This window comes from Trichophyton verrucosum, assembly GCF_000151505.1.
Source record: "Trichophyton verrucosum HKI 0517 chromosome Unknown contig00829_1.f1.exp, whole genome shotgun sequence".
NCBI lineage: Eukaryota > Fungi > Ascomycota > Eurotiomycetes > Onygenales > Arthrodermataceae > Trichophyton > Trichophyton verrucosum.
In genome coordinates this window covers 4425-27710 of record NW_003315239.1, presented here as the reverse complement: position 1 = coordinate 27710, position 23286 = coordinate 4425, and the positions used below count along the sequence as shown (strand labels likewise).

General features: G+C 48.8%; 11 protein-coding genes across 11 annotated transcripts; 5 read left to right on the top strand and 6 right to left on the bottom strand.

Moving 5' to 3' along the window:
* Positions 1-94: 94 nt before the first annotated feature.
* TRV_06880 (uncharacterized protein) lies at positions 95-391 on the bottom strand (the record flags this gene model as incomplete). Its single annotated transcript, XM_003019055.1, has 1 exon — positions 95-391. The coding sequence occupies one exon, from the start codon at positions 389-391 to the stop codon at positions 95-97; it is 297 nt and encodes a 98-aa protein (XP_003019101.1).
* Positions 392-584: 193 nt separating this feature from the next.
* TRV_06879 (uncharacterized protein) lies at positions 585-1824 on the bottom strand (the record flags this gene model as incomplete). The annotated part of the gene is made up of 3 exons (XM_003019054.1): positions 585-1196; positions 1259-1616; positions 1748-1824. The coding sequence occupies 3 exons, from the start codon at positions 1822-1824 to the stop codon at positions 585-587; spliced, it is 1047 nt and encodes a 348-aa protein (XP_003019100.1).
* Positions 1825-2213: 389 nt separating this feature from the next.
* Positions 2214-4565, top strand: TRV_06878 (uncharacterized protein; the record flags this gene model as incomplete). The annotated part of the gene is made up of 4 exons (XM_003019053.1): positions 2214-2564; positions 2617-3282; positions 3342-3444; positions 3496-4565. The coding sequence occupies 4 exons, from the start codon at positions 2214-2216 to the stop codon at positions 4563-4565; spliced, it is 2190 nt and encodes a 729-aa protein (XP_003019099.1).
* Positions 4566-4696: 131 nt separating this feature from the next.
* On the bottom strand, positions 4697-5612 carry TRV_06877 (OB-fold nucleic acid binding domain protein; the record flags this gene model as incomplete). The annotated part of the gene is made up of 2 exons (XM_003019052.1): positions 4697-5382; positions 5450-5612. The coding sequence occupies 2 exons, from the start codon at positions 5610-5612 to the stop codon at positions 4697-4699; spliced, it is 849 nt and encodes a 282-aa protein (XP_003019098.1).
* Positions 5613-9342: 3730 nt separating this feature from the next.
* TRV_06876 (DRAP deaminase, putative) lies at positions 9343-10035 on the bottom strand (the record flags this gene model as incomplete). Its single annotated transcript, XM_003019051.1, has 1 exon — positions 9343-10035. One exon carries the CDS (start codon positions 10033-10035, stop codon positions 9343-9345), a length of 693 nt encoding a protein of 230 aa, XP_003019097.1.
* A 353-nt stretch (positions 10036-10388) lies between these two features.
* TRV_06875 (uncharacterized protein) lies at positions 10389-11192 on the bottom strand (the record flags this gene model as incomplete). Its single annotated transcript, XM_003019050.1, has 1 exon — positions 10389-11192. The coding sequence occupies one exon, from the start codon at positions 11190-11192 to the stop codon at positions 10389-10391; it is 804 nt and encodes a 267-aa protein (XP_003019096.1).
* A 1964-nt stretch (positions 11193-13156) lies between these two features.
* On the top strand, positions 13157-13531 carry TRV_06874 (uncharacterized protein; the record flags this gene model as incomplete). Its single annotated transcript, XM_003019049.1, has 1 exon — positions 13157-13531. One exon carries the CDS (start codon positions 13157-13159, stop codon positions 13529-13531), a length of 375 nt encoding a protein of 124 aa, XP_003019095.1.
* Positions 13532-14157: 626 nt separating this feature from the next.
* Positions 14158-15356, top strand: TRV_06873 (uncharacterized protein; the record flags this gene model as incomplete). Its single annotated transcript, XM_003019048.1, has 2 exons — positions 14158-14694; positions 14748-15356. 2 exons carry the CDS (start codon positions 14158-14160, stop codon positions 15354-15356), a joined length of 1146 nt encoding a protein of 381 aa, XP_003019094.1.
* A 354-nt stretch (positions 15357-15710) lies between these two features.
* On the bottom strand, positions 15711-16532 carry TRV_06872 (uncharacterized protein; the record flags this gene model as incomplete). The annotated part of the gene is made up of 1 exon (XM_003019047.1): positions 15711-16532. The coding sequence occupies one exon, from the start codon at positions 16530-16532 to the stop codon at positions 15711-15713; it is 822 nt and encodes a 273-aa protein (XP_003019093.1).
* A 1224-nt stretch (positions 16533-17756) lies between these two features.
* Positions 17757-18446, top strand: TRV_06871 (uncharacterized protein; the record flags this gene model as incomplete). Its single annotated transcript, XM_003019046.1, has 4 exons — positions 17757-17924; positions 17983-18141; positions 18194-18288; positions 18338-18446. 4 exons carry the CDS (start codon positions 17757-17759, stop codon positions 18444-18446), a joined length of 531 nt encoding a protein of 176 aa, XP_003019092.1.
* Positions 18447-20916: 2470 nt separating this feature from the next.
* TRV_06870 (uncharacterized protein) lies at positions 20917-23099 on the top strand (the record flags this gene model as incomplete). Its single annotated transcript, XM_003019045.1, has 2 exons — positions 20917-21619; positions 21679-23099. The coding sequence occupies 2 exons, from the start codon at positions 20917-20919 to the stop codon at positions 23097-23099; spliced, it is 2124 nt and encodes a 707-aa protein (XP_003019091.1).
* Positions 23100-23286: the final 187 nt, after the last annotated feature.

Genomic DNA, 23286 nt, shown 5'->3' with positions numbered 1-23286 from the left:
CTGAAAGCTCCTTTAGATAACTCCAAGCAACTAATCATTTATCTGGACAGTCAATATGAAGCTCACTAGCATCATTTCAGCTTGTACCGTCATGTCAGCGGTGTCTTCTCCCACGCTGGCATGGAGAATCACCGATTATGACTCGAATACCCTCCAGGAAGGTGGCAAACCTGAGCACGGCAAATGCTTCAACGAGATCAAAGGCCCAATCTTTGAGATCGACGACTGTACCCAGGGAAACTTTTTCAGGGGAAAGGATTGCACCGGCTATTTCACTGCTGTATTCAACGGGCAGGCCGATTTCAGGATCCCTTCTGACAGTGTTAGCTTCCGGGTTTACTGCTCTGCATAGTAAGCCTCCTTCGGTCTTCTTAGGGTTAGGTATAGACATGCTTACATGGAATAGAGGCCAATATGATATGTTTATGACTTGGAGTCGGGCTGCTTCCGGAACTGTAGTTAGTGTTTAAAGGGAATATTAGCAGGTCGACTGCTTTGAAACTATGTGGAGAGTGTTCTTTGCAATATAGCTGGCTCTACCAAGCCTGACTGAGGCGTGACTGTCTTGCACAAATACATTTATTTCAAATACTCCTCACAAGCTCCCTCAATGCCTCCTCACCGTAATTCGCCCATATGCTCAAATGCGTCTCATCCACGACCCTTAAAGCTGCTTGGCCGCCGAGCCTTGCAGCTATCTGCACCCCATGGTTAAGTGGAACAGCAACGTCCTGTTTCCCATACCAAAGCTGCACAGGCAAGTCTGGACGTATATCTTCCACTCGAAAGCCAAAGTCCATGCACATCAGCCTGCCATCCTGTACTGCTGCGTCACTGCCTTGGGAAAAGCTTTGCCGACTTGTCCGTAGGAATAACCTCAGAGTACTTTCGTCCTTCATGATCTCACGGTCCTTTTCAGGCATGGACTTGGACTTCAACACCTCCTTTCGTAGTTTCTGGTATCGTTTCTCATCACTTAGGTCTAGGTTTGCTGCCAGCTGGCGTTTGAGATACCATCCAGTAGCCATGGGAAAGTAGCGGTATCCGAGAGTGAATCCTAGCCAGTTAGCCCAGCATGCGCCCTTCATACCGATGTCTGGAGGGCCAAGGCCACAGATGATAGAGACTGCTTTAAGTTTTTCTGGCGGTAGCGATGCAGCACAAGCGAGTGCATATGGCCCGCCTCCAGAAATTCCCTGTCGATTTTTGTCAATTTGTGATGTTCTTGAAGCAGCGTTATGGGATAACCAATCCTTACTAGTACTCCATATTTATCTAGCTTGAGATGGTTTGCAAGCTCTTCCAGGTCCTTTGGGTGGTCGAGAAGCGACCGACCTGCATGAGGTGAGCTCCAGCCAATCCCAGGCCGATCAGTAGCAATTATACGGGCTCCCAGCTCCCGGGCAAGATCTTCAAAGCATGCAGCTTCAGTGCGAGCTCCCGGCAGGCCATGTAGATAAAAGATAGGCTTCCCCGTCAACAATCCATACTGCGCATAACCAAGTTTCCGACCATCCGGCAGGGTTAACGCATCTGAACTGTCATCATCGAGAGGAAATCGGCAACTTGGGGCTTCAGATGCATCCGTGGTATTGTGGTCTGGGTCGCTCTGAGTACTTGATGTGAAGCGACGCAGTATTCGTTGCAGAAGAGCTCGCAGCTTTACTAGACACATGACAGGTATAACAAGGGCGAGTCAAGAAGATGCCTTCATAGCATATAAGAAGTAGACGAGTACTTCTTATACCTCTGAAGGATCAGTCCATGGTGTAGGAATCCTTCAGGCCTGTCCTGGCCATCGTCAGGCTGGGTATCATCAGGCATCTAGTTATCTCAGCACTGGGAGAATCGCCTCAGACGCACTCCTGCGATAGCCAGCCATCAACGTAGAGATGAAAACGCCAGAATCACTCATGCCAGGGAATATAGACGGCCTAGCCAGCCCCCTGAGACGCGGCATGGCAGCTATATCGATGGCTCGCTATATTGTAGCAGACGCAGCGCCGCACATGACAGGGATCACTTGACGACGTCACAGCCTCGCTCGCAGTCAAGGAAGCCGGGCAAAGACGAACAATTTGCGATGCGACTTGCGACCAGCGACTCCCGCCAGCACTCGGAGCCCTCCTGTGCCTCGTCGCCCTGCCCGATCGATGCTCGACATGCGCTGACCGGATAACACAGCGAGAGAGTTGTTGATTCTGGACGAGAAGATGGCGTACGACGGATACCGCGCCTCGTTCGACCCCCCGGGGTTCAATCCCAACGCCAGCACCAGCAACAGCTACACCAGCAGCAGCAGCAACATCAACAACATCAACACCAACAACGGCGGCGGCAGCACCAGCAGCAGCGCCAATATCAGCAGCACCAAGCCGTCGAACGCACCGTATCCCGGCTATCTGCAGCCATCGTACGGAGAGTATCCTGTCGAGCAAGACCCGTCTTCCCATCCGCCTCCTCCCCCCCCCCCTCCTCCCTCCGCCACCCCAGCAGCAGCAGCAGCAGCAACCACAGCAAGTGCCATACCCTGCGGCATCAGCAGCACCAGGCCAGGGAGTAGAGTATGTTGAACAGGCGACGTACTATCCTCCGCCCGTTGGGCCTCCTCCCCAGGCTGCAGACGCCGTGAAGCAGCCGTTTTCACGCACGTCGTCGCAGCCAGAACCGCCAACGCCTCGGGTACCTGACCCAAACTATCCGTCAACTGATCTGATAGCCCAGGTCACGGCAGCAGTGATACAGCAGCTCCGGGCGCCAGGCCCAGGGAACGCCCCTCCGCCTCCCTCTCATCCCTCGCAGCAGCAGGCGCAGCAACAGACGGTCTATCAGCCTCCAACACCTGCTCTATCGCAGTCAAGCTACAACAGGCAGAGCCCTAACCCGAACTCTCTCAGTCCTCCTATCGCCACAAGCCCATATGGACCGCCTCAGCCTTCTATACCAGGGCAGCCTGACCTTTCTAATGCGCCGGCTCAGTCATCTTACCCTCCTATCTCGTCTAGGGTTGATGGGAGCGCATACAACGGCCCTCAGGTGCAAAATCCTGCTGATAACGGCCAGCAGCAAACCACATCCCCCGGTATAGATAGAGCGAGAGGATCATCTATCGGGTCGTTTAACGGTGGCCGGAATGGCACCAATCCTTCCAAGGGCCCATCTAGACACTCAACTGTCACAAACGAGGCTATTTCTGAGAAGCCATGGGGAACCCTCTTTGATAAGGATGATATGCCTACCAGCAGAGCAGGACAGCTCCTGCGAGGTATTGCTCTTCATATGGTACGAAACCCCTTCTCTGATATATGGAGCTCGTTTGCATGATATCTAACTAGTCATAGATTGAGACCTACCCGCCTGGTAATACCCTGGTTATCACGCCAGAGAAGTTGCAGAAATTCTATCGTGATCACAGAGTATCTTCAGACTCATATCCATGGCAAGGTACCGCTCCACTCGTGTATCTCCCTTCATACCAAAGCTAACCATGCATAGATATCTTTGATAACCGGACATCATCCATCTCTCGCCTTTTCCGATCTTTGAGCATTGAACACCACCTCGTCCAAGACCAACTTGACGAACGCCCTGATATCCCAGGCCTAACTCCACGTGGTTTCGAGCGCTGGATGTCCATGATGATCCAAGCACACCCAGAGCGGGAATTTGAGCGTGTTAAAAATATTGTACAAAACATACCCATCACTAACCCGGATGATAGGACGGAAAGATTCCCAAAAGAGCTACGAAGGAAACTTTTCCCGCAGTTACCTGACTATGATATCAAGGAGACCCTTGACAGATGGATAACTACACATTGCCATGTCGAATTAACGCAAGGCATGCTTGGAGGGCCTCCCATGCGCCAACCCCGAGCCAAGTCAACTGTGGACAATACATCGACCGGCATTCCCTCACGGCCAGCAAGTACCGACGTCCGCCCCAGGCAGTTCCCACCGGCTGCAACGGTCGAAGACGCAATTGATGAAGATGACCATGTCATTGTTGCTAGTGCCGATGTCGCTGATGTTGATGCTGCAGCACAACCAGTGCAGCCCATTGAGCGGGAACGGAAACCTTATAGCATGCCAGGAGGGACCAAAGGGTATCGAGAAGATACCAGTCCACACCCTACCACCTCTACCTCCCGTCACCCAGATTCAAACTCAGGAGTAAGCTTTGGCAAAAAACATGTGGTAGTTTATTCCGGTGACGATGACGATGACTTTTCGAGCCCTCGAGACGATGTCAACTCCAAGTACTCTTCTTCCCATCACGGGAACACGCATCCACAATCTCATGCTCATACCCATCCACATCAGCATAGCCATCCCCATACTCACGATGACTCCAAGCGGCATCATGGACGGGACAAGGATAGAGATAGAGACAGAGACAGAGACAGAGATCTAGACTGGGACGGGGACAAAAGCCGTCGTCGAACCTCATGGGGCAGTGATGAGGATTTCTATCGTAACCCCGTGTCCGATAGAGACAGGGGCAGAAAAAGAACGGAGAGTCGAACCCGTTTCTCTGATTATGACAAGTTTTGGGAATATCGTTGAATTGATTTGTATGTATTTATGTCGGACCAGTGCCGTTAATGGGCGGAAGCAATGTTGGGGTCTTTCTTTCATAGTGTATTTCCATAGTTTTGACAAAAAATAAAATAAAATGAAATGAAATGAAAAGTTGTTCATCTTTTCCCACTTTTCCTAAACCGAGCACTAACCTCCCTACTACTCTCAGCATACTTCCTCCTCACCTCTTCCTCCCTCTGATACCTCCGGACAATTCGCTCATAATCCTTCTCCTCCCTCTCCGCCCTTCTCCTTTCCCTTCTTTCCTTCTCGTGCTCTTTAGCCTTGGACCGCTTCTTCTTCTTTTCCTCCAGTCCTGCCCCTTCAATCCTCAACTGTTCTACCTGCTCCGGGGTCAAATACCACGGCACAGAAAGTACATCAACCAAAAACCGCGTCCGCTCTTCCCAGAACCGCATCTCCCCATCCATGTCAGGCAGAAGCACGAAACGCTCTAGATGGAGCTGTTTTATATTGCGGAACTTTATCACTGTTCCTTTAAACTTAGCTATTACGCCAGGAACGAGTGACTTGATGTCCAACGCCTCTTTGGTGGTAGATGTGATGTATTCGGAGACTCGTTGTGGGTCTGCAGCTGCTACGGCTGCACCAGTCTTAGCTTTAACTGGCTGGGAGTCCGGTAGTTCAACTTGTCTTTTTGAGCATACTATTTCAATATTCGACCCTGAGCTGTCGTCTAGTGTCAATATTGTTCTTCGAACATGCTCTTCACGAGAGACGATCACACCCGCCAGACAGATGAATTGGATAGGGTGGTTTTTGTAAAAGTATATATTTTGTCCTACTGAAATGTGTTAGCCCCTTACACTCGTAGATTTGATTGCACCGTGTACTTCTGTTTATAATACCTTCGTATCCACTGCGACGTGTCAGACGATGGACATTTACGGCGCTCAGTTTCACCCATGTGAAGTGCGTCGGCGATGCTTTATAGCAGTAGGCTGGATAGAACGTGAGGCCGTCGGGGGGTATAAGCTCTTCCTTGTGAGTATTTTGGACGCCATGCGCCATTTGGCCATTATCGCGACGTGATATGGCGTAGTACTCTCAAAAGTTCCGTATGTAACTAGATGTAGCGCTTCAGTGTTAATGTATGTCACATTTTAATCGAAAGGATTAACTAACTAGTTAGTTCGCGTTTTAAGTTCGCGTCTGGCGCTTAATTTTAGTTAGCGCGCTTCCACGACCACACCACTGAACGAACATAATCCCTTTCTGGATACACATTGATTGTACATCAATATTTATACACGCATTCCAGGCACTACGGAAAAGAATAAGCCATGTTGGGTGCCAAATATACCATATAAGGACCATGCAGATGGGATGGGTGGCCATCGTGCGGACAAATGGCCCGCTAGGTCAATGACCTTGCAACAAGCATCATTGCCTAGAACTATACCCTCCGTGCATGCATATTACATCTTGTGCCATTACGGCAGAGTGGAAGACACAGTTGCATGGCTTTGACTTGCAGTTACCAGATGCCCTGCCAAAGTGACCGGGGAGCCGGATAGCCTTGGCGGCAAAAACTGTGAAGGCAGTGAAAGTGATGGATGCAACAGTAGTAGCGAACACAAAAAACATACATTGCGGTTTTTCCACCAAGAACAGAAGTGCATGCTAGAACAACTTACACGGATGATTTCATCTCTCTAAACCAGCACGCTCAAAACTATAACCCTATTGATTCCTAACCAGGGCCAAACACTTCAAGACTGATGACCCCCAAAGTGTTGCGGAGATAGCGGGAAGCATCCAAGAGTAAGTGAGAGGGTACAGCACTTTGGATCCAAACCACGTTAATAAGTTCGAAGGCCAATGATGAGACGGATGAACGGCAGAAAGAGGCAACTGGCCATATACCCAAGCGATAAGGTATGGGTATGAGGAGCCACCTGCGCGGTTTAGAAAGCCCGGCGACCCGTATATCATATACGAAAAACCACCAAAGCAGAGAGCAGCCGTATGTTTTTTCACATCCTTTTATCATACTCTCTCCGCCATAGTCAAGATAGCTGACACAGGGACAAGACCCGGGCGCAGTCCTTGCAAATGCTATTAAAACGGCCAGATTGATAGGAGATCCCAATACCCTCATAGGTCATGGTATCAAAGGGGGGAACCTCAAGGTCCTCTATCATCCCAACCCTACCGCAGCCGCAAAAGCTCGCCAGAAGAGACGAAAGAAAGCGGGAGGAAGCAGAACGAGAGGAAGGGGGAGGCAACGTTGACATCGCCTATAAATATTGACTAACTAGTACCTGTTATGGTCCGAGTGGGTGAGTCACCTAATTATGATACTTGAGACTGAGATATCAAGGGAAACCATTGAGGCTGAAATAGTTATATAGATACCGCGCATCGGCTCAAAGAAATAGGAAGAGTAGTCGGGGACACCTCCACGATGTCACCATTGACGCCGCCCACATCCCTATAAATCAATATTCCTCTGCTCAGTATGGGGTAGCTAACCTAGTGCTTCCTATAGTTATCAACATAATGCCCTCTTACATTTTGACGATGCCAGCGATACCAAGGAAGATGAGCGAGAAGAGGCAGCAGGAGGATCAGAAAGACTATGGGTAGGTTGGTGGTAAAGTCGCCACCTGTTGCACAACATATCCTGTCTTTTTTGCCGCCAGAATACCTTCGGCGGTATGTTATACGCATAAGCGTACCTGTTGATTCTCTGCCCACCTATCTCCTGGATTCTTGATGAGCTCATTGCAGTTATACTTTATCTCATTCGCCTAGGTATCCCCGATCCTGGTGCAGCCCTGTGCATTATTCAAGTCATAGATCTAGACTCAATTACCCAAAGGGCCCCGCAAGCCAGTGCTGGACTTCATGTCACCCTTCCTGAATGGGGCTGGTGAACAGATCCGAACTTGGGTGAGAAGGCATGCGAGCGCCCGCGTGAGATTTTTTTTGCGATGAGAACATATACAATCCTTGACCAAGATTCAATCGGATGAGATATCTGGGCTTTGGGGAAGACGATGAAGATCATCGGATGAGCTACGAGTGCTTCTAAGCTGACTTGCAGTCAAGGATTGCCTTGCACAAAACTGTGATGAGCTGGAGCGAAGAACCTACAGCCAGAATATAGTACATACGAGACATACGGCCGCAAGGCATTTGATTAGAGAGAGCAGACGCCTGAAGGAGACCCCAGATGTGAAATGTTGTGGGAATAGTACCTTTGGATGTAAGAAGCTGGCTGAGTCCGATCATTGGTCGGCAGCTAATCAGTGCGTGAATTAAGGCACCCATCGTAACACCCCCAGAGAGCGGCAAACCAGAAGATGTGTCCGTGGAGCCCGCCGTGTCAGCGAACAACAAATGAGCCACACATTGGAAACGTATGTAGGAGCTTGCTCTGTGGCTCGTTGGCCTAACTAGTATCCATAGAGATCGAAATACTCCGTAGTGGTCGCTGCAAGGTTATCAGCTGGACTTGGCGTTCCCCACAAGCAGCGATGGTTCTGCTTATATAAGCTAACCTAATTCTGAACACGGGCCGCGGGCGGGCTAGTTATGTCCACTAAGTGTTGATCACGTGTTTGTGGGTGAGCTCCAGCGGACATCGATCGCAGCGCCAATATTATATGAACTCAAGAATAGGCGAGAAAGCGGAACTTATCGTCTGATGCTAAGCGAGATGGACCAGGAGGTGGCGGCGGAGCAACTGTTCCAACATTTTTCGCCTTTCAAAGAAAACGAAGAAGATAACGCGAGGTATGGAGTAAGAGGCCATGAGATAGCCTCAGAGAGCAAACTGGAATATGTCTTCAGCCGGCATTGCCCAGCACTCAATGCCTGACAAACAAAAGACCATCGTCTAAGATTTTGCATGCAGCATCATACCCGCTTCAGACATGTTTGCTTCAAATACAACTAACACCCAGTACGCTATAGTATAAGCTAGCATAAGCTAACCACCCATCTATGCCTGTCTGCATAAGTAGGGCGCCATTCCAAAGCATCATGTCTGTTTTATTTGCCTGTATACCAAATCTGATGCCTGAAAGGAGTTGTTTGCCTGGGTGTATCAATCGTTCTTCCGAAGCAGTCTAGCAATATGGTATGTTCAGTTTATAAGTTGGCTTATTTCCCCGTCTTATTCTTCTTCCCACCAATACCGCTTCCATTGCTCCACGTATACCATGGCGCTCCTTCAAGTTTGGTTCTCCTTAATTCTGCTTCATGCAAGCCTCTCAGCAACATTTCCTTATCCCAACGCCACTCGACCACTGTCTGATCGAGATGTATCTATAAGCGGGAATAGATATTATCCACAAACACCCAAGCGGAACCCAACATGCAATCAATCAGATTATGAAAAAGTTGACTGCCCTGCTCCGTCTATCTGCTACCATCAAAGAGGCGGTGCGCCAGCCTGCTGCCCTCCAGATACAAACTGCGATCCACCATGGATGAGAGGCCCGTCGCCTCCGATCCAGACCCCTATGCCGTCCCAGTCGGGCTCAACTTCAGAGTCGAACCAGGCCAATGGAAGCGGGAATTCGGGTGTGGGCGTCAGTGGTAGCTCGCGGGCAGAAAATCACAATTCGAACAACTTGAACGTGAGCGTAAGAAATGGTGGGACCGCAATGTTCAAAAGAAAATTCGCAGGGTTATTATCTAGACCGGTCCTGATAGTGGCGGTCCTCATTATGTTGTAAGAAGCACGGAAGTTTAATAATTAACACATTTCAAACTGAACGCAAAGATCGGTCTATCCTCCCTCCATCATTCTTTTTTTGGGATTTCTTGGGATGGGCTCTCCCCTGCGTGCCTCTTCCTCAGCTCTATCAACCAAGACAGTCTGATCCGCTTCATCTACCCTTGAGCTATGTTTCTCCTGCTTTTCGTGCCCGGCCATTGCAATTTCTAATATTTGATCTTCCATCCCCTCGATAAGGTTCCATTGAACACCAGCCTCATCAAGCTTCTTACAGCCTTGGGACTGGCCGACGAAAGTTCCTGGCTCCTTCACGCCGAAATATACCCTGTCAACACCGTTTTTCCCATCTTTCCTTGTTTCGATGATACGATCCACACAAGGCTTGTTACCGGAAAGTCTTTTCGCACATGGCTCCATGGTAACGTATAGCTCTATCTGAGCCTCGCTGCCTCGTTTCTTTTCTAGAATTTCTCCAAGATCCTCCTCAGCCACACCATAATGGGAGGCGAGCTTTGCAAAACAGCACTGTTCTGCGTGGGTGTTTCCGCGTAGCTCTAGAGTGTACCCTGTTGACAGTATCGTTTCCTTAAGTTCCGCGGTATCGCTGCTGGGATAGAGACGGAGAAGCAGGATAGCCCCCACACGAAAGTTGGTTGGTTTAGGGGGCGACTGGGACGCTAATTCTAGACACTGGGATAGATAATGGAGATGCGTTGATAGCGGTACCGTCCTAGGGGAAGACATTGTTGTTGGCTATACCTCGCCCTTCAGTAGCAAGCCTGGTGTTGATCTTCCTTCTTCGTTTCCCGCTGAGAAACCTACTTCCATATGACGTGACTAGCGTATGATGACAAATAAGTCACGTGAATTTAGAGTTCAAAAAATGGACCAAAACAAAAACTCAAATTGTTTAATCTGAGAACAACAAGCGACCTCATAAAAATTATTATTCTCGTGAGTATCAATCAAAAGGGCTACATGCCGGTCAATAAGGGTATAGATTCAACAATACTGTTATGTTCATAACTGCCCTCAAGAGACTTTACAATGCCAAATGCCCGAGAATACCGTTCCAATTCGGATAACACAACTCCCGACTAAACAACCCTGGCCACCATTCCGACATCGAAGCCTGTTGCTTGTTTAAAGTAATACCCGCGTTGATTGGTTAAGATCCTCCTCTTAGAACCCTCTACCTCGAGAGTAAAATCACAGTTGAAATGCGTGTGCCCAAAGGCCCAAAAACATACATTCGGGCTCTTCCAACACTCCTCATCTGTCAAATCCGTTGCAAACCCCCCACTGATAGGACTATCTATATGTATAGGGCTGGTGGCTCTCCCATCGGCGGAAAGGGGCCCGTGATGGGTGAAAATGACAATTTTTCTTCCAGGCTCCGAGGACGTGATGGATGTAACTTGTTCATTCAGCCATGCGAGATCACCAGCATGAGCAATGTTATGATCCGGTACCGACCAGTTATCAATTCGAAAGAAGTCGTTCAGTCCCATACCAACAGCTGCCTCTTGCTGGGCAGGAATATGCGAGTATAGCGTGCACCCCAGGACTGTAATATCAGCGGTTACATCGTATCTTGTCCGATCTAAGAAGACGAATGTTCCGAGCCCTTCATCTTTTCGCTGGCTAACCTTGAGCGAAAAGTTGGTAATTTGTTTCCTTGACTCTTCCCAGCTAGAGTTATACGGCTCATGGTTCCCCATCAGGAAGAAGACAGTCTGGAACCACCGAAGTTGAGTTTCGATGAAGGAGAAGAACCCCTTGTCGCGGACATTGCCTATGTCGCCTAGCAAAGCGAGATAGGGGGCTTTCGGCGGGGCGGAGAAGAGATCATAAGCCGAGGGAGATTCCAAGTGCAAGTCAGAGAGTATCTGAATATCCATGGTGATGGCTTGTAGAGCGTCGGTGATTTAAGCGGAGGCTCTGGATGAGCGTGGTGATATAAGTAAGTGTTGAAAAGGAGCTCATTGGTGTTTTTATAACTAACTCGCGAACCTTATGGCGTTAACTAGTGTTATAGTTCCACGTTTAGGCAAGGAATTGCTGGTCCACAATGTTAGGAATCCCTAAGGTCAAACAACTAGAGGACTCAAGCTGGTGGACCTGAGAGCAGTCGCATGTCATTTCTCTCTGATGTCATGCATTAACTAGTTAGTAGGGCTATTCTTTTTTTTCAAATTCCCAAAGGAAAAAAAATAAAGAGTACGTGTCCTTCGGGCATAACTGCTGGTTCCTACAACGTCTAGCCAAACTTCCAGAGACCCTGAGGTCTTAAGGTACCCAAGTCCCGGCTATAAGCCTGTTCTTCCATGGGACTATCTATTCATGTCAGTCTCTCCCACAGCCACCCCCAACCATTATACTGTTGCTCTTATTCGCCAGCTATCGCTTCTAGTCCAGCGCGTTTAGGTTCTTTGGTATCCTGTGCCTGACACTTGTTATTAGTTTTTACCCCTGTTGACGGCCACTACTCCTTAATTCGTTAACGCATCTAGCCAACTCCTGCAGTAAGACTGTTACTTCAATGTGCCCATGTTTTCGCTACAAGAGAACAACTGTCACTAGGTCCGCCTCTATACTGCATACTTTTTATTGATACCGTATCCTTTTTTATTGTAGGGGCCTTCAATGATCCAAAGAGTCCTCCCGCTATATAAGCTGGCATCTTTGCATACCTCCACCCACACTTTAGGAGTATGCATACGAAACTGGGAACTTTTACCCTTGGATAACCATGGCCTGATTTGGCCACTTTCGACATCTATCCTGGGATTCAAACAAATGGGGGCGTCTTGCCACTTCCCGAAAGCCCGGGCTGACTGCTGCATGCATATACGATCTGATACCACCGTTGAATTTCTCAGGCTGGTAGCGGGTAGTTCCTCGGTTTCAAGAGTATGCCAACATATGTGATGTCGAGTTGTATGTATCACATGGATGCTCTGGAGGAGTGCAGACCTCAAGTATGAAGCTTCAATCACATTTTAGGCAGGCTTCAAGCTGTTATTGTAAGCCGATATAAGTGCAGTCCAGGGATTTTTGAAAGGTCACTCAACGATGGCTTAGGGAACGGCAGGATGATGGCACGGTGTCAACATAGAGCTTCGACATGCTGCTACTGGTGTGGGGGCAACTCTATGGCCCAGCTGGCTGGACACAACCCCCGATACCTGATCATTAATTCCTTGTTAAGGACAACGAGGTAGAACTGGGAAGATTTCTACCTCTACCTCAGCTTATCATAAAAGGTATATATATGGCGGTAGACACTTCTAATGTCGGAGGAAATATCCAATTGTTCACACCTCAGAGTAACGGAGGCTAACCTTTCTACGGCTACATCTTACCCCCTTTCTCATCGCTCTACTCAACCTAGCTCCGACGCTGATCCAAAAGAGAATATGGACCTCAGAAACTTGTTCTACAATGTTTACTTGTTGTTATTTTTCTTTATATTTTCAACTCCCCAGCAATAGCCCAAGATCAGCCTACGTTCCCGGAACTTGAGGATGCTGCCCGAGCTGCGATCAAAGAACTACAAGAGAAGTTCCCGGAATTTTCTGACACATATATGACCGTTATCGGCGGCCTGGGTGTCTGGAAACATCTTCCTAAGGGGCGACGAACGATGGTGAGAAGATACCATATATGTTCATATATTGCTGAGATCTCTCATTCTAAGATGTTAGTTATAGGACGTTGATTTACTGACCTCTATCCCTGGAGCGCCGCAAACTGTGAAGCAGAAGCTGCTCGGTATCCCAGGAAGCCCCTTTACCCAGCGGTCACAGTACTTTTTATGGAGGCACCCTGATGGAAAGAATATTCAGGTAGACTTTCCACCATCATGGCAGGTATTTTTAACCCTAATATTGTCGCAACCTCCTACAATCGCTATTCAAGCCATTCTAACACCCGACTGAAGTCTCCCTTTACGCCTTCTGGAGCCAGGCGCCTTGGCCAAGTCAGACTGCCCGAGCTTCCGTACGCAACTCCCGAAGATCTACTGGCCTTGAAAATCAATAGCTCTGGGCTGCGCGCTACGATCGAAAAAAGAAGGGTGGATGCCGCAGATGCCGATGCTCTTGCTGAGATGCTTCTGAGCAGGGGGCCCATTGTCCTCACTCCCGAGCAGAGAAGGGCCGCCCAAGGTGGACTTGAAGATCTGCTAAAGTATAGCACCAAAGATGAGGCGTGGTGGAGAAGGGCCCTGCAGCTCTAAGGGATATACAGTGTTTGGCTTGAGCCATCGGTCGTCTTCTTATTGGAGGCTTAACGCATCACTCTCTTGCACGAAGCTGGCAGCGCTTACTATGCCTGCTGGTATTTGATGGGGTATACGCATCTATTAGTTTAAATAGTCTCTCCTTAAGTTCTTTTTCTTTCTATTGGATAAAATGGTTCATCAACTTGATTTGATGTCCATTTGACTGTGTCAAATTAACTATAACATTCGTTTTATCAACTTTCTCTTTGCTTTCGTCTCTATTGAACATCCTGCATGAGCTGATCTTTTATCTCCGGCCTAGTACTATAGGGTCAGGGGTTAGGCCTCTTAACATAGGGGAGGAGATTGTGATTGGGGATCAAAGTAGCCAAACCTAGCAAGCTCATTAGTTACTCGCAATTGGCGGATTGTAGCGCCGGATGTGCTGACTAATAGACATTCCGCGTTTAGTTATCTATTTTGAGTTTCGAGAGCCAGTGCGGCTCTACCCAGTAACGAATATTTTAGATTCATTCATCCAACTCCGCGTTTCTATCGATACTCCTCAATACGCTCATCCTTCTACCAGACTTCGGACTCTGCTAAGCGGGATATCAGTAATAAGTTAAGATACCGCGGAGATGGCCCCCGCACCACCAAGTTCTACGCTCCAGGTCTCAAACTTTTCACCAGCAGAGTTATCCTACCTTCACACCTCACTCTCGTATCCCAAAAACCCAATTCGACCAGATGGCCGCTCAGCAACACAATTTCGGCCGTTAACAGCAGAAACAAACATAGTACCGAATGCGAATGGCAGCGCGCGCATAGGATTTGCCGACGGAACACAAGCAATTGTGGGAGTTAAAGCGGAAGTAGAGAAGACAGTGTTTGTGAGCACACTGGAACAGAGCGCGGCGCAGGAGCACGAGCACGAGAGCGAAGATGAAGATAAAGAGTCAAGTGGAGGGAAGATAAAAGTGTCGGGATCCGGCTCGTGGGTCGAGATGTCCATTGAGATTCCGGGCTTGAGAGATGATGACCCGTTACCTGTATTTTTGGCAGAGATGATGAGGGAGGGCCTCATACAGTCTGGATCCGGATCATTAGCGGAATCAGGTGGTTTAAAGGAGAGGCTGGTTATTAACCAGGGCTGGCATTGGAGGGTCTACGTTGACGTGAGTTCCTTGCCACAAGCGTATTGTGAGCTACAGTCTACTAATGTGTGCAGATATTACTTCTATCCCCGCCGCTATCGTACCCCCTACCGTTGCTATCTTTAACGACACATCTCGCACTACTATCTACCAAGCTCCCGCGGCTAATATCAAAAGACGAAGAAGACCCAATGTTTGACGATGATTGGGACGCAGCTGAATATTTATACCCTCGTAAAACGTCTAAAACCTCTCCTACACAGCATATATTTCGCCCGCCAATATCTCTTCTAGTTATTTCCGTTGGACAAAATGTGATATTTGATCCAAGTAGAGAGGAAATTGCTGTAGCTGACTCTGTCTTCTGTGTCTCTGTTGCTCGAGACGAGAACAAACAGACGTCAGGTCCCGGTGGCTTAAAACTACTTGCTATCCGAACAATTGATCCACCAGCCCGTATGACACATCCTGGAGTGCCGGATGCCATTAATGCAGCTACTATAGGACTCACGACTGCCGACACTAGCAACTTTTCCGCTACTACTGAGAATGAGGGGGTTTGGACTCCTCGCCGCGGTGGAGTGAAGAGGGAAGTCGTTTCGAGGATTGCCAAGTTGGTTCTTCAACCTGGCGGCGTGGGTGATGAGGTCATGGAGGGACTGGAGATGGTGGAGGTCGACTGAATAGAGTGTGAGAAAAGGGATATAACTATTATTCCTGCACGAGGCGATTGCTTAAACACGCCGGCCACAGAATGGCTTGCCAGAGACTTCTGCGCTAGCCCTGGTGTCAACAACCTGTGAGCAGATTGACGAGGCTCCGATGGACAGCAACAGCCATCCGGTAGCACCTATACGATAACAGGAAGTACATGCACCAGGCCTCAAGTGAGCATAGATACCAGACATTCTACAAACGAATTAATTTAATCCTCCAAAAAAAAAAAAAAAAAACGCTTATCGTAACATAGTATACAGTAGGGAAATTCCAAGCAACCCATATCTACCAATAAAAAGTTAAATGGGCTCTCTAATCTCTCACCAGATGCCCAGCCATCTCTTTGGCTTTCTCATTGGTGCAGTCCCCTCTGAACTCACGCCCTGGACGTTATTCGCGCCCTCTACCACAGCATTCTCAGCTCCTTCAGCAGCCTGGGCATCGTCCGCCTTCACCCTATCATCTTCTTCCAGCCCATGGGCAATACGGTACTCCTTGCGTTTATCAATGTCATCTGAAATCCGCTTCCGCTTCTCCTTTGATATCACCGTAGTATGCTCGGCGTGCATCTTCATCACTGTAAAGAATTGAGATATAGTACTTATTGGGCTCGAGAATAGCTGAGACCAGCCTGGTAGTAGATGTGCGTATGGAGATGTGCGTTTAAAGTTCGTCGACCAAGTGAAATATGCAAGGGAGAAAAGGACGCTCTGTTCAAACACTGTTAGAATCTTGGTGTGACTTGATAGATTCACCCCAATGCTTACCATCGATATCCAGACATGAATGCCCTTATTGGTTAGAAACTTGAATAGTACTGTACCCTCCGGAGGGAACATATTGGGGTATCTCTTCGTCTTGCGATCTTCTATCTCCTTTGCGGTTGGAGGAGGACCGGGGTAGTTCCTGGGTGACTTGTTGGGATTGACCACTCGGCGAGCTGGGTGGGATGGAGGGCGAAATTTGTCTGGTTTCTCCAGCACTCTGGGCTTTGTAGGAGCAGCATGAGAGGCCGAGGAAGACGAGAAGTTGGCATGACGGAGGAGCGTTCTTCGTGGTGTGGTTCGGAGATATTGCAGTGAGGACTGAGAGAGGCCCCCTCGCGGGAGGAGAAAGGACGGTATGCTTGATGAAGCAGCCATTGTGCCGCCTCCGTTACTCCCCGCTGCTAGTTTGAAGAGATTCTATCTTCTATCCTGCTCTTCTTCTCTATCTCGTCGCCGTTATGAAAGTTGAGATTTCTATATCACGTGATATATTTTTGACTTTTGAAGCTCTCTTTAATCTGATTGGTTGATCATTTGATATGAGACAGCAGTTGAAGCGACTATCAATAAAGATGGATTCCAGTTCAATACTGATGGTCTACGCCTATTGTTTAACTGGATTCTGCTGATAGCAATTTAACAGTTGCTGGGAAAGTACTTAGAATCACCAACCTAGTTGCGCTTTGCTCCAAGAATGGCTACCTCGCTTGCTCTCTCTTCTCAGCCATGCCATTATTACTATCCCGTATTAACTATCGAGTATATCCTTTCGCTCTCCATCTGTATCTTCATCTGGCCTCCCCGGCCCCTTTTTACACAGCATCATTGCCTCCCTTACCGTCCCTTACTCAGGTCTATTGAGTCACGTGAAGGATAAACTTCGGCCCGGGTCTCTCCGGCTTTTCCCGGTAACTACCAAGACCGTGACTAATACAGCTCTCTGATTGGCTATTCTTCGGTCTTAACCAATCAGCGTCTCCCTAAACCCGCGCTCCTCCGTCATCAAGCCAAAACACGTGCTTTTTCTTTTTCTACGTCAAGAAATAAAACTTTTCAACTTTTTTGCTTCGAATTCAACTTTTCTTCCTTCCGTCAATCCGCTGCATTTATCAAACACACGACTCTATATACCCTCAATCGACGTCTTTTGGACTATACCGAACCTTCGTTTCCGTCTTGCACACATACTCTGACACAATGGCCAAGGGTGCTGATTCTTTCTCTGCTGGTAAGTTGTTGGATTGAGCTGGCTCTCAGCAAAAGGACAGCAACGAGAGCTCGGTGCAGCTTGGAGAACAATAGAGGAGATGCCGGATAGCGATAGGAATAATTGGGATGGACATAATGGCCTGGCCGTTACTTCACTCTGCTTGTTCGCTGCTGCTGTAGCTCCAGAGTGAAGGATAAAGGCAAGGGCTAGTTTGCAGCCAGACAGTCCCATGAGCCCTGTCCTATCGCTCTGTCCTGCTGATATCAAAGTCAGTAAGGCTGCAGGCTTATCAACACCTGCCTGGTATCCCGCTATTCTCTCTGAGCTGTACTGTACAGCTCACCCTCGTACATGCTATCTGTTATCTGCTGCTTCTTGTAACGCTCATCATGTGTGCAACATGCTCTATCTGGGCCCTGTCGGTCATTGATAGCCTTGTTGAAGATGAAAAGCGCAGAGAGCAGCAGAAACAAGAGGATCTTTTGAAAGAGATGGATAAAGCTAACAAACCTGCCCGTCTTCCAGGTGATGCCTCCAAGGGTGCCGGTCTCTTCAAGGTCAGTAAAATACAGCTCAATATTTGCTTTAGTTCTTCCCCAGCTAACATATCTCTAGACCCGCTGTGCTTCCTGCCACACCCTAGAAGATGGCGGCGCCAACAAGGTCGGCCCCAACCTTTATGGCCTCTTCGGGCGCAAGTCCGGCCAGGTCGAGGGTTTCTCCTACACCGACGCCAACAAGCAGAAGGGCGTCACTTGGGACCAAGATACTCTCGTAAGTTTACGTCGCCTTTTAACCAGCAAGCGGTATTCTAATCTTTTCATAGTTCGAGTACCTCGAGAACCCAAAGAAGTACATCCCCGGTACCAAGATGGCCTTTGGTGGTCTCAAGAAGGCCAAGGACCGCAACGACCTCATCACGTATGTTCAGTCTGCCCCATTATTTTCATGGTAATGCATCTAACAATAGCACAGCTTCCTCCAAGAGAACACCAAATAAACACTTCAACCCGACTACTCTCCATGACACACCAACCCACCTGTACCATCTAACTCTTCCGTATACCATCTCCGCCTAATATTCCACTGTTTCTCTACCATTCCTCACCTTCGCCCACACAACAACGGAATGGACGAATTACGAGGACCCAGGAAAAAAAAAATAGAAGGTGGCATGTACCAACAATACCAAAAGAACATTTTCTTCCCACTTAGATGTTACTCCTTTTTCTTCGCCTTGTGTTTTTATTTTTATGTTGTTGTTTCATAGTACTGTACCTCTGATAGATCAAGGGAATCTTGTTTCTCTGACTCCCGTTCTCTCCCACCAACCTGTAACATGTCTCCTTTTGATGTCGTGTCCTGCTACTCGAGGGTCACCTTACGATAAAATGAATATATAGTCTCCGCTCTCAGTTCATTATTAATCAGTACATTCCGCTTTCCATCCTGAATAAATGGTACCTTACGAGCCGTATGGGTATGTTATAGCTAGCGGTACAATCATAGGTTATTGAATAGAAAGAACTTCTACCCTTAGAACTTCAATGTTATGTGCATAATTCTCTATTAATCATCTCTAGCAAACCAATAATGATTTAAAGCAATGGGTCCAACCCGGAGTTTGCTTGCTTGAAGACGCAGGTTGTACTCCGTACCCACAGCTGATATTGGATGGTGATGCCATTAGAGTATTTAAGGTTATTTCAACCACAGTCTTTCAACTGCAACATAAACCAACAACTCCAGGCCATGGAAGACGCCTGTGATATCGGACAAGACTCCAAGATATTAATGTGATGCACATATGTCTCTTCCTCAGGATGCTGAGATTGAGACGGCCAAGAGAAAGACGATCTGAGTATCAGCGTAAAGTGCGGAGCGAGAGCCACCCTGGCAGTCAAGGCCCAAGAATATCAACAGACCTGAGATATACCTAAAGATCCTATACCCGTCGAACAAGAAGATCGTTGTCGCTTCTATGTTGACCTTACTGCGTACGCGCAGCCTGGGGTATGCTCACTACTGCGAAAGTCAAGCCGATAGCAGACGTTATTCAACAGAATCTCGACGAAAGTCTTATCCTACCGGTCAACCGGGATGCTGACGCATCAACGACTCCCGGTTTTTTGCCGCTAGACAGTGGAGTATAGCCAGCTCAGGCTTGGTCTGAGGAGAGGTCATATGATACTTGTACATGGCTCTAGCGGTGCTGGGTGTGGATATCAGAAAATGGCTCCCCTCATGCTCTCTCACGGTTCCAACGACTAGATGACGATCTTGAGCCAGGCAGCAGCGAGCATTTATTATACGAAGACCTTAAAGGCTGTCTTTGGGACAAACAACTGGTGGGAAGGGGTACAGGAGTGGCATCCCGCCGGGAACCTGATATGAGAACTAGCGATGAGCTTGATGGTGCAAGGGCTCGCTCGCAACGACTACGAAGAAGCATCAAGAGCACCAGCATCCTGGCCAATAAGTAACATCATAAGATGCAGGCATGGCAGATGAAACACGGCTTCCCGTCGCATTATTGGACCAGCCACCGCCACCAGGCCCGATTACTGGCTGAGAGTGCAGGTCAGTTGGCTGCATCTCCAGCCAACCATGCGCCCGGCGGAGTTACCCTGTAAGACCCGGGCCAGTTGCGAGTCCGGAGAGGGCCAGCGATGATTCTCGAGCTTCTGCAGAGACGAGAAGGGCGGGGATCTCTCGCAGTTCATGATAACGTGACGCAAGTTCCTGGGTTGTCCGGCCTCGACTTCGACTTCGGCCGCAACTCTCAACTACTTCGGCTTCATCTCTTGAACAGCTGCAGAGCATTATATTCTACTGTCAAGAGAGGAAGAAGTGCTGCCGATTTTAAATAAAATAAGTACACGAGCCATAACTACAGAACTAAAAGACTGACGATCCAGGCTGAACTGGTGAATACTGGCGGCGGCTGTCGATATCGCGCCTGTTTGAAAACCAAATACGAAGAACTGAAAAGACTCAAGAATAAGACCTCAGGTCTCATGAATGAATGTTCCAGAGAAAGTCCCTCTGAGTATCTCTGAATGTATAACTGCCCAGTTTGAATTTGATCCTCTGCTCTGGATTCATCTGAACCGTGTTTCTTACACAACGGACAGCGCATCGCATCGCACCGATCGCATCTTCAACAGTGAACGGTCTGAGATACGACCCTTTATCTTTCTCATTCTCTGGCCTACGCAAGGCAGCAGTCGCTTTTTTCTTATCGATAACTACGCAAGGTTGTCGCAACATCTTTTGTGTCTCTACGTTGTTTCTGCTTTTCCATCCAAGGGTAAGGGGGAAGATACCTACCTTGTGAGCATAGTCGCAAACATCAATCTGACTCTAGAACAAGAGATATCGACGGGCATACAATACGTCGTACCCGATCAACCCATCATTGATAGCAGGACAGTCGTTTCTAGGGCGTCTACCGGGTCTGGGTGAAACGAAGCACTTCCCCCCGCCGCGCAAAAGAACTACACGGCCAGCGCATAGCTGAAGTAACAAAGAGAGGGAGACGTCGCTGCCATGATGGCAACGGATCCCATACATGATCTGGACAATGTCTTTGATGACCATCCGTCCCTCGACGCCTCGCTAGAAGACTTTGAAGAACAGTACGCGCACCGGTCGCCGTTCTTCGGTCTTCCGTCGCAACATTCCGGCTTCCGCTCGGGTATTTCAGAGGCTTCTCCATCTGAGCAAGATGGGAACATCTCTCGGTCAAGCAGCCCATGGTCTCCGCCTGGTCTACGGGCCACATTCACCAGGCCAGAATATCAAACGCCCAAACAGCATTCAGCTCTAGGGTATCACCCAGCAATGATGGCTGGCGCAGCATGGTACAGACAGCAGCCGTACATGCGTAACCAGCCCGACTTCAAACCAGAGCATTTGCAACCACACAGCCCTGGGACACGGTCCAGGGAAGTCAGTCCGCAGTATGAGGATGCGCCTGAGAAGCCGACATCGACGACCACAGCAACAGTGACGCTGAAGGAAGAGACAAGTGAACTAATATTACCAGCTACCATACCACTGCCCCAGGGAACAGATTCACCGGTCAAAGGCCGTTCTCCAAGTCCGTCTCCAGAAAGCAGAACAGAAGCAGCCCCAAAGGCGGCAGCAACTTCAACTATAGAAGCGGACGAGAGGAACAAAGGTGATAAACACGAGTTCAAGGCAGTCTCTGACTGCAAACCGGAGAAAGAGCCTGAGTCGATTACGAATTGTAAGATGGCTTGCTTTTTTCCAGAATTTACTTGGAACCATGACTTATTGACCGTCTAGATATCCGATTTGCAGTCCGCGCTGAAGTCCAACATCGCGAACCCTTTGTCGCATTCTTCAACTACATGGGAGCAAAGTTCGATTCGATGACACAGACCAGATCGTCGACATTACTCTCCGTGGCGGTTGCGCTGATATCACTTACATTCATGCGGGCATTATTTTTGCCGCCGCCGCTGCCACCTGTGCCAGACATTGTCAAGTTATCCAGCTTCACAAGGTCATTTGAGCCGCTGATATATTATTCAGAGAATGGTGTGCAACAGATTGGGACGTTGCAGGAGACTGGGGTTGCAGTATGGGACCTGGCTGAGTCCGTACGGGGAACAAACATGACAAGTGCCCCGATCATAGTGAGAGAACTAGACGAGCTGTCTCAATCGCTGAACTCGCTCTCGCTGGAGCTCACGCGGTTCTTCGCCAATGTCGACGCAGACATTGATTCCATTCTAATCGTAATGGAATGGGCACGAAGAGAGCTCGAAGCACTCTCATCTCAACCACCCAATACCCTATCGTCGATATTCTTCGATAATTTCCACAACATGCTGTCACGTCTGGGTGTGCTTGAAACACTACCAACCAGCCTATCGGCCAATGCAAGCCACGGGCTCAGCAACGAAACAATGGCCGACATGCCCGTTGCACCCATCCCCACACGTCTGGGCTCGTTGATAACGGCACTATTCGGCCGCACCCGTTCACAGCGCACCCAGCTAACACTAACCCACGCCTTCACCGAGCTGCTCTCGGTGCTTGAAGAAAGCATAAACAACGAACTAACCCACTCCACCTCCCTTTTCACCCTCTTCGAGTCCATAGACAGACAATTCCTCAACCTGCAGCGCACCGTTGTTCGAGAATCCAATGCCCAAGAGCGCGCCGAGGGAGAACTGCTTTCATCCCTATGGACTCGCGTCCTGGGCTCTAATGCGATGGCACTGCGCAAATATGAGAAAAACCGACGCCTGCTTTCCTCTGTGCGCCAGCGGACCGTCGCCAACAAGCATTTACTCATGGACCACCGAGGCAGACTCCTCGCACTGAAAGCAAACCTCGAAGCCCTCCGGCGCAAGCTTGTCAGCCCCCTTCTCAGAGGCGGCAATAGTTCAATGGGCATGACGCTTGGTCCGTTGGTGGGGATAAGTACCACCTCCGCACATGGCAGTGGTGTCGGAGGCTCAGGTGAAGATGCAGTTGGCGGAGAGAATGCGATGGAGATGATTATCCATGGACAGATAAAGGGGCTGGATGGAGCGCACGATTACCTTAAGGAAGTCAGGGATAAGCAGAAAGCTAAGTTGATGGAGATGGTGTATGGCGCTGGTCGACGAGTTGGAGGGAATGCGCTGGTTGATGGCGATGCAGACGGGGAGGGCGAAGGCGAGAAGGCTGACATCGAGGACATGGAAGAGAAGTGAGAGAAAAAAAAGTCCCTTATTGCCTCTATATGTAATACTCTGAATATCTTGCATGGGATGGTCGACCCCCGGACGGACTGCCACGGCGTTTTTGATAGGCGTGTTAGGGAGGAATACAAGGTGAGTAACTGTTCATGCTGGAGTAGATGTATACTAACAACGGGGCACAGATTGTTTGAATTCTTTC